Raw genomic sequence first — 19,354 nt, forward strand, 5'->3', positions numbered from 1 at the left:
CTTATCTTAATTTATAGGCTTACAAAAAGCTATAAACCAAGCAGGGAGGGAGCTTGAAAAAAGGAGGGACTTTGACCATCAGGTGTCGCCATTTGTTCATATTTGGTGCGAGCTCCTAATTGCCTAATAATTCATTTTATTTCATGTGTTTGTGTATTTCTGCCATCGCTGCGTTGAATCAAGCTCCTGCCAAACGTGCACAGTCACTCAGAAAATATGAGAGCAAGCGGGCGACAGAAAGACACAAAGAAATGGTTAATATTTCCAGGCATGTGGCGTGGACAGTAGCGGCTTCCTAGTCATCCGTGCGTACTACCGTAGCGATGCCACGAAGAAGAACTCTCTCGCAGGGCGTGGTGGGATAGGAGTCTCCTCCGTGGAGGACTGGAAACAGTGCCCCAGCTGGCTGGCTAGCAGCAGAGAAGATGGCTGCAGAGGGGATTCTCAGGCCAGTGTCTGGAAACACAGCGCCGTTTGTCATGTTCACCGACCACTAGCCAGCGTGTCACCCCGGTTGTTCCGTCGGTCGGTTCCGCTCGGGTTCGTCGGAGGGGATTAACCGACATGGGGTCGCAGACGCTCCAGATCCTGAGGCAGGGGGTCTGGGCTTCAGTCACAGGCGGATGGTACTACGACCCCGATCAGAATACATTCGTCAACGCTTTACATCTCTACATCTGGCTCTTTCTGCTATGTTTCCCCTTCACACTTTACATGGTGAGCCATTTTAACCCCTTTTTAACTCGCTTTATTTACGTTTTTTTGTATCATTACTGTTGACACCGTAAGTTACCAAACCAAGTGTCCGTTAGGTTAGCTTCCACAGTTAACGGTCGGTCTCAGTCTATTATCTGGAGCCGAGACAATGTAACGTCTCATTAAACTAACGAAACCTTACGGAATATTTTCACTACACTCAAAATATCTTATAAAAACCAAAAGGTTGTCGGAATTATAAACAGATTAAGCTTTTTTAGAGGAGAAATGTGACAAATTGCTCTTTAAATGGCTTCCTCTTTAGTGTACTAACCACCAACTAGATAGGACCATGAAGCTCTTTTGTTTAAATTCTGTTTATCACAGCGAAGCAGTTAAGAACCGTTAGCATATTAACAGTCGACTACACTGAGCCAGGCTGTAATCAGTGAATTCAATTCCCCCAAACCCCCATTTACCCCTTTTTATCTCGTTGTTTTCCTCCTGTCGGTAGTGATTTGCGGTATCACCAGTTTTTCAGAAGCGACCAGCTGTGACTGCAAGAGCACAGCTGACAGGGATGTAACACTAATCTGGCAACTTAAATGTCCGAGAAACTGACTCGATTGAGTGGCTGCTGTTTGCATTTGGAGTTAATTTATCACAAGAGGTCTTTGTTTGCCTGTTTGCTTCCTAAAGGCATTGTGGTGTGTGTTTACTTCTGCACAGTGATCGCTCTCTCTCTCTCTCTCTGTTGCTCTAAAGGACTTGACAGATGAGCATAAGACATAGTCCACTTGTGCGTATTTATGGGTCAGATAATCACACTTCATACAGGCTACAGAGTGAGTTGAAATGTCAGTGAGACCTTGTGTTTTTCATATACACCTTTATAAGGTTTGCTAAGCATACTAACTTCTATATTGAGAAGCTGATGTTTCAGATCGGTCTGTGGTTTCTGTTCTATTCCTGGAGTGGAAATACATTGGTCAGCCCTGTGGTTTATATTGAGCCACAGGTTTGAGTGGGGCCGCTGTTTGTAATAACTGCAAACAGATGCAGCGGGATACCTCAAGGACAACAGAGACGCAGAAGATGGAGCTCACACACCTTGTGGTAAACACACAGGTGCCCGGTGATAGCCTCCTTCCTCCTTCTACCCTATTTAGATGATAATTGAATGCGGTACTTTTGAAAATCGCTGCAAGTGTTCATCACAAACTGTTGACACAATGGGTGCAATAATGCACTTCATTTTGGTTTCAGCCGGGGAGCTGACAGGGGCTGATTTGGATGCAGTAGTTTGAATTCTGTCGGCGCTTAATCTGTCAACTCTCACTCTTCATGACCGAATGTCCTCCAGCGAGACATTACTAAACTGCCTACCCACTGTCTCGTTGTTTTTCTGGATAAATTTGTTTGTTAAAAACCAGTGAGACCGTTTCTCTTTGAAACAAATCTTCACTGTCATTTCCAAGAAAAACAAAACAGAGCACAAACGTGGACCACAATAATGATATGGCATGACAATATCACTCTTTGTCCCTTGAGATAGATAAAAAAATTAAACATAAAATACAGAAGGAAGGAAAATGACTACACTCACCATCATCCTGCTCTCCCTAGAATATCAGATCCCTAATATAAGTAACTATATAAATAACTTGTGCTTCTTTCTCTAATCCCAGGCCCTGCAGCCAACCATGGTTATAGTGGGAATCTACTGTGGTGTGATAGCTGCCATGTTCCTGCTGCTGAAGACGGTGAATTTCCGCCTCCACCATGCCCTGGATGAGGGGGAGGTGGTGGAGAAGGCCAAGGAGAGTCAGGGCAGCCGAGGGGGCACTGAGGGGGCTAATGATGGCGGTGTCACCCGTCGGGAGGACAGCAATGGCCCGGGGTAAGTTCATGTCCTACACAGCCCAATGGCGGATTTGATATCTGGAGATGAGGAACAAAGATGCTCCAGGAGTGTGACTAAGCTGCTCAGATGATGAGGCAGACACAGTGTTCTGTAAAGACTGTGTTGGAGTATTGTGTATTAGGTAGGAGATGGCATGCCTCCAGATCAGTGATGGTTAAGGGTCACATGGAGCATGGCTGAGGAGTCATTTGAGACATTTAAAGGTGATGTAATCTGGAGTTGTCTAATTGAGCCGAGGTCAAAGGTCGTCCAGCGGTGACGTGTGAAAAGACCGGGCTTCTACGAGGAGGATCAACATATCGCTTTGAAGGCTTCCTGCTGTAACAGCAAGCAGTGACGGGGAGAGTCGCTAGGAAGATTGTCAGATTTGACTACTTTTCACTATTATTTGGTAGCAGAACCTGCAGAACGAGAGAGAGAGCATTAATTTATGCAGATATTTTAGGCTTAGTTCAAATTATAAGGTAATACACAGTATACAAGCTGAACCTCTGATTTTACGTTTACTTTTACTTTACTTAATTCCTTGTTAAATTTCTTTCATTTTCATAAACATGTCCACACCATGGCTTGTGCTAAGAGCTTTGTTTTAAAATGCATTATAAGATTATTGCATGGTTTCAACACTGAAAGCTGGCCTAATTTCTGTGAAGCATACTTAAAGGCGCCCAGTGGAGTTTTCTTGTAAACAGTGTTTCTGTTTACATGCAGAGTTACTCAGCAAAACACATCATTCATATCCATGAGGCTGAACAAACAAGTGGAAGCGCTGTCCCTCCTGATAAAACATTTTGGAAGCAGTTTTTTTAATTTTACAAACAACATTTTTTAACTTCATCTTTTTTTGCGCATAATCGTTCTCCTCTCTGCTTCTGCTGCTGCATTTCTGTGTTTCTTGCTATGTTACGGCCACCGGCATACCAGAGATATGCTGTAGTGTGAAACTGTTGGAAGGAACATGCATCATGTCACCACTTGCTTCCATACAAGAACACACCAAATGGGGGGCCACTCACAAAAGCATCACTCCAGAGCACTACTAGTGGTCAAAGACTCTGCAGGGTGCCTTTAAGTTAATTTCTCTTTCACTTGTTAACATGCTTTTTACCCAGTATGCAGCTGTTTTTTCATTTATTCTCATGTTTTTATGTTCTCTTCTGCTGCCATGGCTGCATGCAATGCATAACCTTACATTGTTAGTGGTATTTGTGTGTTTTATGTGTGTGTGTATATGTGTGTGTGTGTGTGCCTGTCGACACGTGAATGCTGCTCATAAAATTACACAATTGAACTTTTGTACCTTTTCTGTAACTATATTTTGGAGCACCTTACTGCATTAATGAATGCTTTTTATATAGAAAACCTCTGAATAACCTCCAATTACAAACGGTGTTCATTATGCATCCCATAAGTTTTTAAAGCCAATAATACTGACAGGCAAATATGTGCTAATTAATGCTTTGAATAGGGGTCATTTAGTAAAAACTGAACAATGACATTAACAACTACTAATGAATGAAAAAAAAAAAGAGGTCCTGTTCCCATTCAGAAGGAACAAAAGCCAGTGAGGTTCCAGCGTTTTACTGCCCATGACTCGAAGAGGTGACTCATATTCACATACCAGAGGGAGTGCTTAGCAGGACGCTCAGAGAGGGGAACGGCAACAGGAAGAATGAGAGCTGTCGACCACAGGGGCAGACGCTGTCGCAGCATTGCCCACACATCTGGAGTTACATACCAGGTTGTTTGAGTTTACAGTGGAGCAGACGAGCCAAGCTCAAGTTGATTTAGGTGTTTTTGCACCGATCACCCATTTTACCCAGACTGGCCCTTTTTCCAGTCTCTGTTCATCTGCTCTATGTGTTGTAGTTCATTACTTGGAGTGTTTGTGTTGTGGTTTGACCTGTTATAAAGCATTTTTGGCATATGGAAATGATTTATAGACAATCCCTGGCAAGTTGCTTGTTTCGACATACCAAGTGGTTAAACAAGCACGTCCGGGCTAAATATAGGCCTGGAGAAAATCTACATGGATGCTTTCATCTGTTTTTGCTCCTTCAGTTGATTTTTATTTTCAGCATGTAAAATACAAGCTTTACTGTTAGTTAGAATAAAGTTACATGATTATTTTAATCTCCTAAAATGAGTCAGATGTATTGATTGAAGGGAAGGATATGCATGACATATAACAGAACCTACTGAACACATCATCTGAACAAGATGAATGGCACTTTTCACTCCGTACCATCCATTCAAATCCAGGAGAGAGAATGAGCTGTGCCTGCGTTGGTAATACAAGTGCATGCATGTGTTTGTGTGTTCGCACAGAGACCCTGGAGGGGGTATCGAGATGGCAGACTTCATCAGGCAAGAGACTCCACCAGTGGACTGCAGTTCCAGAAACTCCTATATTGGGATGGAGTCAAACCAGCAGGTAAGCAGAGCACTGGTCTCCTGCATAGAGCATAATGTACAGGGCTGCATATAAAATAACCCTTACTGACAGACTCTTTTTCTTTGGAGAGGAGAGGAGGCAAATATGCATAACACAACAGTAATGAGTAATCTCATTTTAAAACATGCAAAAGTATTATTAGTCTACTGGTGTATTTAAATCCTTTTAGCCACCCCCAAAAGAATAATATTTAACAAGTTCATTAGGTTATTAACCAACCATCATCTGCTCTACTCCACACAAATGATAAATGTCAGAGAAGGACAGGCAGACGGAGAGGATGACAGTGTTGAATGTCTGAGATCTATCTCTTGCTCACAAATGTAAGAAAAATGTAAATTTTAATATCTAATATTCAGGCCAATGCTGTGGCTTGAGTCTGTGTGTGAAAATACTCCCTTTTTATTATAGTGCAGAAAATTAATTTGCAACTGCAAATTCAAGCTTCTAAATTGTAAGGAATTACTATTACACACACACACACACACACACATTTATATCTCTCTGGGCTTTAAGCTCATGGTTGCGATTTGGAAAATTGTAACAGGCATTTCCCACTATATTCTGACATTTTATAGTCTAAATGATTACACATGAAAGAGTCCTAAAAAGTAGTATCCATGGCATGTACACTACTTTCTGCTAACAATCCAATGAATTGGAAAAGTCAGCGATGGCCCAGAATGAAGACTGAGTCTGACAAGTGTCAATTCAGACAGTTGTTCACTACAGAGTAGAATATTTAGCGTGTTTGCTTTTGAAGAAAATTGTGTCTACATTTTAAACTGGACCACATCTGAATCAGCCAAAATCCTCACTTGTTGATTCCACCAGTTCACTTACAAAATTGTTCTGTAAATGAGGACTAAACTACCTGCTTTAAACCTCATTCCTCTTCAGTATAACATGTACTGTGTCTGATGGAAGTCATCAAAGGTGCACACAAATGGCTAATACAAACCAAAGTAGTAAAAGTTCAAGGTTAGACTTGAGACTTGGTATTACTGGAATAGAGGAAGGAGCTGTGTGTGTGTGTGTGTGTGTGTGTGTGGCATCTTTTCATTAGGTATGATCCTCACAAAGCCTCCTGTCAGCAGATATCTCCTTTAATATTCAAAGTTATTTAGCTGTTTCATTCTGCGAGATATATTTAACCTCTGAATCCCCATGGGAGCTGCGTTCTACGTCTTTGTACTGTGTGTCCTTGAGTTGTTAATCAGCCAGCATGTTCTGCTCAGCTGCTGTGTACCCAGTAGGAAGGGAAGCCAAAACTTCTCTCTCTGTCATGACAGTGAAGAGGCTCCGGCTGTGTCTTCCTTTCGATGTTGTGTTTTCTAATGATCACACGCCTTGTCAGTTGGCCTTCACGAGCGCTTTGCTCCAGAAATGTGCGTTTGATATCCTGGCCATCTTTTTCAAAAGATAAATGGCTTGACTTATCTTTTTATTCAAATTTCAGATTGCACCCACCCATGGAAGAACAACAGCAGCCAAAGGTAACTATGACTACCTTGCCATGCATACATAAATCATCTACCAAATCATTGTTCTCTGTGCCTATGAAACTCCATTCATAGCAGAATAAAAAGAACTTACTTCTTGGTAAAAGTACATTTCACTTCAGTTTTGGTTTCCTTGAGACCCTGTGATGCATTTTCCTTTTTGCGGGATCACCACATCCCTGACCATGATCACCCCAGCTGCCCAGGAGATGTAGTCTGACTCAGCATTGCCGTGACCTCAACAGTCAAACCAAGATGAAGCAGCTTTAGACAAGCACTGCTGAGTTTGAACTTAAGTAATAACACTGTAACACCAAGCATGGGAGTCATTCTCAAGGAACTCTTTATTGAAATCCTGAAAAGAAGACAATAAATGAACTAAGCTTTGCTTTGGGCCCATTGTACTGAGTGTTAGAGTGAGGCGTCTGTGTCTGAATAATTCAGCAAGTCTGTTCGATGCCATTCTAATTAGCCGGCAGTTTGTGATGACAGGAAATGGTCTGAAGTGGGACAAGAGCTCTGCTGGGGTTTAGCGTTATAATCTTCTTCCCTTCAAGGATTCCAGCCGCTCCGACTGTCCATCACAAACTCCCAGGAAGTATGACTAATTAAGACATGCAGGATTTGAGAAACAGTGAGCGAAGTTACATTTTTGTTCAAAGGTTACCTTGTGTAGCCATCAGGGCCCTTCAAGGAATCTCTTAAGAATAACTCATAGCGCCGTTATATTTGGCTGTTCTAGGTGTACAACTTGGAGCACGTCTCAGAAGGAATTATTCTGAGATGAAGACAGGGGTGTCTCTTTCTTTATCCTTCTCGGAGGCCAGTTATGTGTGGATTCCCAGTGTTAGTTGTAATGTAGATGCATTAATAATTGATTAAACATGTAATCTCTCAATTGCTTTCTTTCTATTGTTGCAGGTGATGTGGGAAAGACTTCAGATGACATCAGTTTGACCCTTGTTGAGAGCTGCAGCCATGATCACGGTAAACAAACATGACATGCACATACAAACAAAAACCTTTCTCATGTCGCTGGCTGTAGCATTTCAATACCGTCCTTAATGTTTATTTACTTTGTGTGTTTTTAGATCTGCTATCAGAAACAAAGATGTACTGCCTTGTTCCCAACGACTCCTTCGCCTCCTTGCAGCCGTCAACCTCCTTGTGTCCTTCAGAGCTGTCCAGGGAGCCTGCTGATCTCTGTAACTCTGCTGCTTATCACTTCAGCCTGTCACACTCTTCCTGTGACACAGAGGTGTCCACTCATGCATCCATGCAATCTCAGACCTTCAGGAAGGAGCTCCGTTCTCGGGGCCTGCCTCGGACCTCTAGCTCGGCGGGTTCAGCTTTCCCTGACCCGTGTCTACCAGACTTTGCTCTGTACCCTCCACCCAGGAGAGGTGGCCTTGACCCTGTGTGTGAGCTGGAGACCGCCAGACCACACAGGCCAGCGCTGTCTGGAAGAGAGGGGGCCGAGCGGCTGTACCAGCAGGACCAAGCTGTGCCCTCCACCTCGGGGATAGAGTGTTATAGGCACAAAGAACCACGCAGAGTAGCCCGCTCAGCCTCCAGGGAGGCAGGGGAAGGTAGCTCAGGACTGTACCAGGTGGAGGTGGGGGGTAGTGGGAAAGGCTCTGGTGGAGGAGGAAAGTCCCAGGGAGGGGAGCGCAGTGCTGATAGCCTGAGGAGCCTGAGCACTCGCAGTAGTGGCTCCACCGAGAGCTACTGCAGTGGCACAGACAGGGACACCAACAGCACTGTCAGCAGCTTTCACAGTGAGCAGACCAGCTCAACACACGTGGAGAGCCTGCTGTCACTTTCAGGGGATGAACGTGTTCGGGACAGAGGAGATGCTGTATCTGCTCCTGCAGTCGACAGGACTTCTAGCCTTGGCAGTATTAGCTCTCGAGGTCTTAGCAACCTTCCTTCCAGGGAGGCCAATAAAAACCCTCATGCCAATGAGCTGACTGCTAAACAACCTGCTGACACACCGTCCTCTGCAACCAAGGAGCTGGTAGAATCTGGCAGGTGCCAGGAAGAGACTAGCATCAGGACCAGTGCTGATGGCTCAACAGGTGTACCTGCCACGGAGCAGGAGCAGGTTAAAGATGACATTCAACCAAAGTCGGCCAACAATGTTCAGAGGACTTCGTCCCTGTCAGCAGGGCGCAGTGGACGCCGGCGGACTGGTAAGAAAAGGGCAAGCAGCTTTGACGCCAGCCGTCACCGGGACTACGTGTCTTTGCGTGGTATGGCCAAGCCTTGTAGTGCTGTGTTTACTGGGGGTGGAGAGGAGGACTCCAGCGATCAGAGTGAACTCAGCTGTGCCTCCAGTCTCCACTCCACCCACCACCTAAGCACAGACAGCTCATCAAGCACCACTTCGCGCTCCTGCCACTCTCCAGAGGGCTGCTACAGGGCTCTGAAAACCAAGCACACCGCAGCCAGTGCAGCCTCCTCCTCCACAGTGAAAGCTGCGGCAGGATCTGAGGCAGGAGTGCGAACCGGAGGGAAGCGGCGCACCTCTCGCCGTACCCTCAGCACAGGCAGTGCCAAAACGCATGCCAGAGTGTTGAGTTTGGATAGTGGTACGGCTGCCTGCCTTAATGATCCCAGCCGCCTCGGAGCTCCAGCTGGGCCTCGGCCCCTTACCACCTCCAAGTCAGACCTGGAAGCCAAAGAAGGGGAAGTCCTGGACGCTGCATCCCTGTTGGGTCGGGCCTCCCAGCTGGAGTCAGTGACCCGTTCCAGAAACAGTCTGCCCAATCAGGCAGCTTTCACTGAGCCTCAGGACGCCACTGCTTCCTCCCTGCGGGGTATGTACCACACACAGAGCTCCAACATGGTGTACGCATTGGATTCTGTCTGGTTTACTAGTAGTGTTTCATGACTAGACCACGTTTTATTTTGACAATGGATCACAAGAACTGTTGAGTGAAAGCCTATCTACATTTAACAGTACTGATTACTTCACTTGTTAAGACACACACTCTTATTTTGTGAGTTACCAGCAGAAGTGTATTAAACTGGTGTGATCCCAGACAGAATATAGGCACTGTTCTCAGTCAGCTTTTGTTATTTTTGCTCTCTTTGAAGATTTGGATTGTTAAAGTGATAACTGAATATTATTAGTCTGGTTTTGTTATTTTTGCTGTCTTTTGGTGGATTGAACATACTGGAAGCCGTATTTCATGCTCAATTTACTGGGAAGATGCTTTCTGGCCTATTAGGAACATAATAATAGAATTGACAAAATATAGAGACTTTTGGGTGTGTGTGTGTGCGTGTGCGCATGTGTGTGTGTGTGTGTGTGTGTGTGCGCGTGCATAAGAGATGTTGTCTGTCTTGCTCATTCAGTGTAACCATGGTGAGTTTCCATGGAGTGACAATTCTGACCCAAGCATAGTGTTACTTGTGTAGATCACTATTAGCATGATGGCACAGTGTGTGCTTTGTGCTGAGGTTAGACAAACAGCAGCTCTCTTATTAGTGTCATACACACTGAGTCTATGAGACATTCCCTACCCCACATTCTTCAGACTTGCAGGCTGTGTCTTGTATTTTTACTGAGTTCTTGTTTGTCTTCCTTCTTGTTCTTTGCCTTCTTTGTATTGTGGACATTTTTATGATGTTGCTGGTGTTTCCTAGCTTTCTAGAGCTGAACACCTCCTGGGATAAACAATATCAGAAGCAGGATATGCCTCAACATGTCAACTGTTGGCCCGAAACACATCATAATTAGTGTTTGATTTTCATTTGATTACTGCTGTCTGGATTTGCATCAACCTGACTGTAAGCCAGCAAGGTCAGTCACTTCCACAGAGCGGCATTCATGGGTGTTATAATCTGGAGCATTAAAAAGTCTTGTATGCCACTCCTCAGGCTGCTTGATGCTGTTATGCTGAGCTCAAATTGCAGTGATTCCAAATAATTTTTCTGTGGATAAAGAGCGCAGTCTTTCAAAGCATACAAAGTAAAAATTGTAATTAAATTCACTTGAGTGTTTTGCCACTACAGCCTGACTTGTTGCCGTAGAGCCAGTTGCTATTTTTAGTTCAAGTTTCCTGAGACATTTTTTGGCTTTTCATAGTCTTCTTGATTTGTGCCTCTCTTACCCTGCATTTTAGCATGTCACAGATGAGCCTTTAATGGTTTTATCACAAGAATAAAATTAGAAGCTCTTTTGCCTTTGGTCCTGTTTCACCAGCCTCCAGGTTGCCCAATGGTAACATCATTAAAACATGATTGTGTAACTTGTGCTTAATTCCAGCCACTGTGGCCACAAATTATAGTGACCTTACAATGGTAAACACTGAAGTGTAGCACAAGTAGAGAAGAGTCATGAAGTCAGCAGACTGACTGGTAATGGCAGTTATACAGCAATATCTATTTAAAGTTTGCTAACATTAGCCACCATGAGCTACGGGTCATACCAGACCAAATAAAGCTGTAGCAGCAAAACCCCCTATGCATAATGAACTGAGCAAGGCTGTGTTTTATTGCTGCACAATTCAACGTTATTTGTAAGAGGAACAATGTCTTATTTTTTTTTTTTTTCTAAGTTAAATTGTCTTGCTTTAACGCCACTGACTCAAGAGGTTCTCAGGAAATTTAATGTGCTATTCCTTTTAATCGCTTCTAATGACCACAATGTATTGCTTTTTTTTAAAGTTTGCTTTAAATGCTGCATATTTGTTTTGGAAAATGTGTTGCTTCAAATGGATGTTTCAGTTTTGTTGAAAGATTATTTTATGTGTAGTTATTTATGTGAGTGACAGTAGAGAGACAGACAGGAAAGCTGAACAGCTTGGAAGGAAACAGGGGTGTTATGGCTCACGTCTCAGCCTCTAGGTACTCCCTGCTTCAGTGTTGTTCTGCTAGTTATGTTGTACCAGATGTCTATTTGTCTCATTTCCAAAATGGTTGCTCTTATTTTGGAGTACATTTCTTAATGGGTTGTCAAATTTTCAAGCAGTAGATTTCGTAACTGTTGTTGCTTTGTGAAATGTAGCCGAAATCTAGCATGACACATGGAAATATCACCATATACTAGTGTCCACACTCAAAAAAAAACCACATGGAAACACATTCCAATCTGACTGGCCAATGATGTCTCTCACCATGACAGCCCCAGGGAGCGAGGAGACGGTCATATTTCGGCGTGAACGTAGCACGTTTCGTCGGCAGGCGGTGCGACGGCGGCACAACGCAGGGAGTAACCCCACCCCACCCACCTCTCTCATTGGATCTCCTCTCAGGTACGCCGTGCATGGAGCAGGGAAGCGTTTCTGTCGTTGTGTTGCCTGGTATGAGCATGTTACCGGGTGGCACTCTCTCCTGTCCCACACCACCACCAATTTTGCGTCCTCTGCAGTGCATGACATCGAGCAAGACCTCATCTGTCATCCAAGGGGTGTGTCCACTCTGCATGTGATGTCTTTCGTCCTCTTTTTCTCAAGACTTCACTCTTGTCTTTTCATCCTGTTATCGTACGCTCTAATCTTTTAAATTCCACATTTTGAGCATGGATCAAAGACCGGAGTCCTTACAAACTCAAAGGCACAAAGCCCCAAGGTCTGACTAATCTACTTGGCTGACACACCGTCTCCTCTCAGAGCTGTGCATAATACAGACGTCCTGCTGTATCACATTGCTTTTCCCTTTTGAGTGACCTTTCTAAGTAGAGAGATGAGGATGATATTGATCATTTTAAAAATCAAAGATTTAAGTCTGTCCCCGCAGTAATATACTGAGTCCCCAGCAGCTCATTAACAGATAGTAAGAGCCCAGCTGTTTACACCCTCTAAACCAGACTAGCATAGGTTTAAAACAGTAATTCACAGGAGAAACATATTTATGGATCTCCATTTTTTTCTTTTAGAATAATTTTTCACTAACTTATAATGGTGTATAATGGTCCATTTTCTCTGTTTTTTTGCTTACAATCCTGTCTGTTGCAGTGTTGTAATATTATGGCCAAATCTTAGCTCGCTGCACCAATTTTTGTGTAGTCTCAAATTTGGCATGTCTCCAGTGCTCTTATCAGTCCCTTTTTGTGACTTTATGTGGGATCTAACCTTGAAAACCTGAGTCGCCTATGGAGAGAGTTGTGTTTTAATCTTTGCTTTCCAAGATGACAGCGACCTGAGGGGATTGACTACCGCCTTGCAGAGTACTTCAAACGAACTGTCACTCCAGAGGTTGTGGCCTGATTAGAGAGACCATGTCGTAACTGGAAGGTCACAGGTTCTCTCGTGCAACAGCTTGTGTGTCCCTTCCTGTCAAATTAGCAAAGCATAAAAGCCCTCAGGGATATATCTCCAAAAACGACAGTATTTCTGTATATAAAGCGGTATTTTAAGCACTGTTGTCTTCCACTGGTCTTATGCTGTAGATATACATCGGGTTCCTCCTTTCCTGATGCCTGCAGAACTCCAGTTTCGTTGTCCAAATGCCAACAGCTCTTCACCTCTTGCCAAGACTCTGTTTTCCTGCATCTCTCTTGCAAGGTCACATTTCTAAATGCTGAGCCTTGAAAAACGTTAAGCAAGAAAACAAGTGTGCAGCCTGCCAGGGGTCAATAAACTTGCAAAATACAAAATTGTTCCCTCTTCCACTGACCCCTCCACCCTTCCCTTTCCCTTCCCTCCAAACACTTGTTTTGCTTTTTTTTTAGTGCTGCACTGGACGTCTTAGGTTTAGTTTGTCAAATAGTTTACTCACTGGATGATTACTTTCTGAGTAATCATGCAATTAATCATCTACCTGTGATCTAGTTTATCAGCATTACTAAAAAAATCTCCATCTAAAATCTGAGGAAAGTTAATTTTTTCCATGTGAGTGGGAGACTCAGTAGCTGTTCTGTCTGTTTTTATGGTCCCATGTAAAGTGCTACATAATACTAATGAGATCTTAGTCTTACTCTGCAAGGAAAAAACATGCATGCATGCAACAGTTATTTTACATGGGAGTTGTTCATCTATCACTGTCTCCATCAGTTAGTTTGTTTGTGTTATTGTGTGACTTTAGTGCTTTAAAGGGTTAGTTCAGGTCCAGCACAATATTTATGTAGCACACAATAACACAAAAAAACTAACTGATGGAGGCAGCGGTAGACCAGCGACTCCTAGGTTTGAGAGGTAAAATTACACTTTTTGTCAGTGGAGTTTCTGGTTAAACAAAAAGGATCTTACAGATGTATCTCTGTAGAGATTGTTTCCATAAAGTTGTCAGACACTTCAAACAATCTGAATCAGTAGCAAAAAAATGTACTCAGGTCAGGCACAACTGCCCAGCTGAATTACATTACAGTCATTGTAGCTCCACTGCCAGCTGAGGCAATCTTCTGGACCAATTCAAAACATTCTTGTGCCGACCAGTCATTTTGAAATCAGAATATGTAAAAATATGGCCCAAGTTTAAAAATACCAGTGATGAGTGGATGCAAATTACATGAGACAAACCATTTTTGACCTCCACAATGACAACCAATATGCACATCACATCACCTGAAATCCCTCTGTTGTAAAATTACCTGTGTCACGTCCCTCCTCCCTGTGATGATGTTGTATATCAGCAGTACCCATCTGGCCTCCATCACTTCTCATCTCCTCCCCTTCTCCCTTCTCCTCCAACAGTCTTCAGGAGGCTCTCAGCCAGGCCTCCCAGCCTTCTACTTCCCAGGTGAAAAGTCAGCCATCCAGAACCCCGTCCCAGGTGACCGTGCTGAGCACAAGCGCCTCCCTGCTGGCCAGGAATGGAAGCACACACCTGGAGGGTTCTCAGGACAAGGCCTCGACCGTTGGCGCTACCAGCTTGCAGGATGACTTTGGTAGGGAGCTCAGTGAGAGAGCTGAGATGTTACGATAAAGGAATTTCTAATAGAGGAGAGTTGGCTTGGTAGTAGGAAGGCAGATGCTCACTGTTTTTGGCTGTATCGTTGTGTTTTTATATGCTTTGCTTAGAAAGTTGCTGCAGTAGCTTTGATTTTGAATTGCTTGAAGAGAGCTGGTGACAGATATGACTGTTGCAGTCAGTCATAGCAGAGCTCTATTATCCATGGTTGGTGGACTGATGTAGTCAGTCAAAGCTGAGTGCAATTATCCATGCTCCATTTATCTTGTGTGTGTAGCCAATACTTGACCTCACTTGGATGTTACCCTTTGGTCACAGCAGTCTTACCCACCACTGCTGAGTGTTACAAATTGTTGTTGATGTCCACACACTAGCATGTTTCGCTGATATCTTTACGACATCAATCAATGTAAAAAGGTTAGAGGTTTTGTAAGAGCTGTTTATGCCCTTCCTGTGAGCCAGTGATAAATGGATTATAACTCCTACTCAAAACTTGGAGCAGATCACTGTCATGCAGTGGGAACATCAGAAACTTGGTTGTCTGAGTGTGTTTCTGTAATCTCAGAGCTCAGAGAGAGTCTGTCTTCGTATGATTTCACTACTTTGACAGTGTCAGAGTTGATACGCAACTCAGATGTCAGACACAGGTTTACTGAACACCTGTGCCCAGCTGCATAAAAGCGTCTTAAGAAAATATTCTTCTTTGTGTTTGTCTGAGATTTTTTCAGAAAATATCCATTGCACAAATTTAACTTGGGCCATGTCCTTATCAGATATCCTTAAACAAATAATTCTTGATCCTGAAATGCATTTCTAAGGAAGCTCTAAGGAATTCCTGAAAGTTTTTTTTTTTTTTCTGTTGCACAATCATTCTTTTTAATGAAAATAGTCCATCATTTTTTGTGTGTTTTGAGATATAAAAAACTGTGTGGATACATTTTTATGTCCTTTTTATTCTTGTCAAATTTGTCCACAGTGGACGGTACATTTGGGTCACGCTGACAGTGAAACATGTCTTGTCTTGGCTTGTTTATGGATCAAACAACAGGATACTCCTTACCTCATTCCTGCTTAGCTTTAAAAAATGAACCCAGCATTTTTAATAATCAAGTGATTAAAAAGAAGAACAGCATGAGGAAAGAGAACAAGATTGGATTGTGGTTGAGGTTTCATTAACCTGAATGGGAGCAATGTTACCATGGCAACTTTTTTGTTATGCCCCTCTTGGACTGATAGGAATAATGTAGTAGTTTAAGAGTTTTGGGGATTTATAAACATATGTATCTCTTATACTATTAATCCCATAAGCACATTAATTTGGAAATGGAAAATAACATTGTAAGAGAAGTCGATCAGGAAAAGGTTGTAATGTCACTTCAAGTATTCTCCTAATCTGAGAGGCACTGTGTGTGGGATTTCTGGACAGGTTTTTGAGTTACTGTAGTTGTTGGGCTTCATGGTTGCTACATTTATATCCTACTTTCATACCTCACTACAGGATAAATTGCAATAAGCTCCACTTAAGGAGCAGAAATGCAGCGGGAACAATGTGACTGCTGCTCAAGACAAGCAGGAAATGACTGACCTGGTTATGGCCTCTTTGGGAGGAGGCACATTCACCCAATGATCCCATTATCCGTAATATTACCAATGCCATCTAATTCCCTTCATGTTAACATGTAGTCTAATGAAATTATTCCCACAGACAAAGTCACTGGCTGCTTGTGATTTCCGTGAACTGACGTCCCCTATCTCTCTCTTTTTTTTTTTCTTTCCAGGAAAGCTCACACCCTCCCTGTATGAGGTCGGCGGGTGTGACATGTCCCTGGTCAATTTTGAACCTGCAACCAGACGAGCCTCCAATAACGTATGGTTAGTGTCTCACTGATGATTCATCTAATGTGTTTAGTGGGATTTCAGATGATAAAGTACAAACTCTGGCTGCTGTAATGAGCTTGTTGTGGTAACTTATATTGTCAATATTATCACACAGTAGCTCCAGGTTTTTACACAACTCTCTCTAGCTTTTAAAGAGAAAACATAACCGTACAGTACAAAAGCAGAGCAAATAGCCTATTGGCTATTTAGTTTGAGGTCACCAGGAAGTGAATCATGATTTAATACAGTAAGTGCAGCAGATGCTTTTGTCTCATCAGTGTGCTCATTTTGTCTAATGCCCTGCAGGGACACCGACTCCCACCTCTCCAGTTCTACCTCAGTTCGCTTCTACCCTCATGACCTGGTGAGTACCCAACCAGTGAGCTGTTAGATGAGAGAGAGAGGGAGATATATATGTCTATGAGATCTGCGAGAGCGAGAGAGAGAGTGAGAGAGAGAGCGAGAGAGTCAGTATGTTTTTTTTTTTCATTTACACAATTGATTAAAGTAGTGCATCAAAACAACACAAAATTCAGCCCAGCATCCAAAACAGAGCTTCCCCTCATCAATGAAGCGAAGAACATTTTTCTAGCAGCACACAGAAACAAAACAGTCCAGATCATTCATCATCCGAAAATAATTGTGATCAATGTTTAGTCTGCTTGTTATCATTTTGATCAGTATGGCGACAGGAGTCATTTATCTTGTTCTTCCGGCTGATGTAAACCTCTGTCTTAGCTTGGCAGAGGAGACAGTTGAACAACTGGCTCTTTTCACAAACCTTCCAAAAGCATTTGTAGACCAGGATAAAACTCTGTTTGGACAAAAATTCCCCAAACTATCCAAAGAGATTCTCTAAAAACAACAGCAGAGGAGTTAAATTCACACAGTCCAAAAACAGTGAAAAACTCTCTGAGGACGGAGAGGACAGGACTCACAAACACTGGGATTTGGAACACAAATAAAAGCATTTACAGGCAGAACACCATGTAAAACTCTCCACTGTAAATCTCCCAGAGACAAAAATGATCCAATTCTCTGAAAAACAAATTCATATTAGAAAATATACAAGTTGAGCATGTTTTACATATTCAGACTTGTATATCAATTCTATCTGATATTTTGGCATGGCTGTGAGTGAGCTGAAAGAGAAAGCAAGGGAGGGACTTTTTATGCCATCAAAAGAAAGATTCTGGTTTACAATCCAATTAGGACCTGGCTCTAAATTCAATGATAGACCCAATAATCATATATGGTAGTGAAGTGCGGGGTCCATTAACTAGCCAAGACCTCCCAAAATGGGGAAAACTTCCACCATCCAGGAAGCCCTGCACCCAGAAATCAGTTCACAGACACACAGCCAATAATACATGCTGGGCAGAACCTGGCCAATAGCCTTTAATAATTAAAAATCCAAAAGCAAGCCAGCAAATTTTACAAACACCTCCAAGCTAGCGATCCCCACTCCCACCGATACAAAGCCTGTCAGTGCCAAGAGTTGAACAAAGAGTAGAGTCCCCCCTGCCAGCTGGTGCCGAAGCTCTGCCCACACACACCAGGGCTTCAGGGCAGACACCGAACAATCTGGTCCAACCAAATCACCTCCATAACAAAAAGAGAATCATGTCAAATACTGGAACAAAACCATCAAATCACAAAGTAAATTACAATTCTACTTGACCCTTAGCAAGGAGACTGGCCACCGTGACCGTAACTAACTAACTACTAACTACCCAGGGAGGCCTGGCTGTTAATTTATGTCACTTTCCCTCAGAAACAGCCCTGTCTAGTGGAGCAGAAAGTCTGTGTGTGATATTAACTATTAAAATATGTTGACTGTTAACATACACTAAGAGAGACAAGCTCTTTGGTAAATGTTTTTGAATGGTTACATGTGCAAACATATTTATAGTGTTAACTCCTTTTATTATATTGTATTTAAGAGTATTGATACAGGTACAATATGACATTTGCATATTATTGAGTATTTATTGTTAATTACCTGTCAGTGTTAATTTTCTTACTGCCATGGTATTGTAGCTTTCTGATCTGTCATGCCAATTAAGATTATTTTGGTTGGAATTTAAGAGAGGACTGACACATTGGACACACAGAGACAAATCCTATCAATTCTGTTCTGCATGTCTGTTTTCCACGATCACCAGTTTGTGTCAGCCGTTGTACCTCTCTTTCTTTCCTTGACCTTCCTTGTAGCTTCAGGCCAAAAACAAATCATATTACACCAATTTTAAAATCACTTCTCTGGCTACCAGTTGGCTCCTGAACAGTTTTTTTACACCCTGGTGCTTTTGTACTTATCTAACTTATATGTTCTATATGAGCAAGAAGGATGTCTTTAGTCATCTGCTGCTGACTTTTTAACCCATTCCCAGCCATCTGCACAAATCCAGATGGCTGGGAGTGGGTGGGGTGATTGTGGTACAGTCTTTATCCTGTGTAACAGCCAAAATCAAATGCTGTCATTGGAATTTAGAGAAAGGACATAATTTTAATGCTGTATTTTTTAGCTGTTTAGCTGTTAACTGAATTAACTGTTGCATCGCTATCTTTTTCTACATCTGTTTATTGTTCTGTTAAAATCACTGTTGTGAAACCTTTTAGTAGCATCATTGGTCAAAATGCAGCATAAATAAGTTTGGCTGACCGCGGGACAGATCTCCCTCCCTCAGATCCGACTGAACCGTTTGCTGACGATGGACCCAGAGCTGCTGGAGCAGCAGGATGGAGATCTGAGCCCGGAGCTCCAGGATGCACCGCTGGGACAAGAAGACCCTGCAGCCACCGCTGCCGCCGGCAAAACCAGGCAGTACTACCGCTTGTGGCTTCTGCCGTTCCTGTGGGTCGGCCTGCACTTTGACCGGCTTACCCTGCTGGCACTATTTGACAGGTAAGGCAGCTGCTGTCATCATTTTTAGGTACATTTTTACAAAGCATAAGGCAGTTTCATGCGTAGGTGCCCCCGGGTGACACAGGAGAGAAACTTCTTTGTAAATTATGTGTTGCGATTATGTTACACCAGAA

At 43.0% G+C, this 19,354-nt stretch overlaps 1 protein-coding gene across 4 annotated transcripts in view; it reads left to right on the top strand.

The window, feature by feature from the left end:
- The first annotated feature begins 416 nt into the window (after positions 1 to 416).
- The window catches only part of pcnx1 (pecanex 1), a 34,442-nt gene continuing 15,504 nt past the window's right edge, over positions 417 to 19,354 (top strand). For 2 of the 4 annotated variants that reach the window (XM_070841861.1, XM_070841864.1), the window contains exons 1-11: positions 417 to 717; positions 2,385 to 2,596; positions 4,949 to 5,054; positions 6,535 to 6,571; positions 7,499 to 7,564; positions 7,669 to 9,396; positions 11,709 to 11,838; positions 14,218 to 14,411; positions 16,213 to 16,306; positions 16,619 to 16,676; positions 18,988 to 19,220. In XM_070841861.1, the coding sequence (XP_070697962.1) occupies positions 565 to 717; positions 2,385 to 2,596; positions 4,949 to 5,054; positions 6,535 to 6,571; positions 7,499 to 7,564; positions 7,669 to 9,396; positions 11,709 to 11,838; positions 14,218 to 14,411; positions 16,213 to 16,306; positions 16,619 to 16,676; positions 18,988 to 19,220 (3,011 nt within the window). In that variant the 5' untranslated portion in view covers positions 417 to 564. The remainder of the gene's footprint in view (positions 718 to 2,384; positions 2,597 to 4,948; positions 5,055 to 6,534; positions 6,572 to 7,498; positions 7,565 to 7,668; positions 9,397 to 11,708; positions 11,839 to 14,217; positions 14,412 to 16,212; positions 16,307 to 16,618; positions 16,677 to 18,987; positions 19,221 to 19,354) is intronic. The other 2 variants (XM_070841862.1, XM_070841863.1) reach the window with 2 other exon arrangements.

The sequence above is a fragment of the Pempheris klunzingeri genome, chromosome 13, assembly GCF_042242105.1.
Source record: "Pempheris klunzingeri isolate RE-2024b chromosome 13, fPemKlu1.hap1, whole genome shotgun sequence".
Lineage (NCBI taxonomy): Eukaryota > Metazoa > Chordata > Actinopteri > Acropomatiformes > Pempheridae > Pempheris > Pempheris klunzingeri.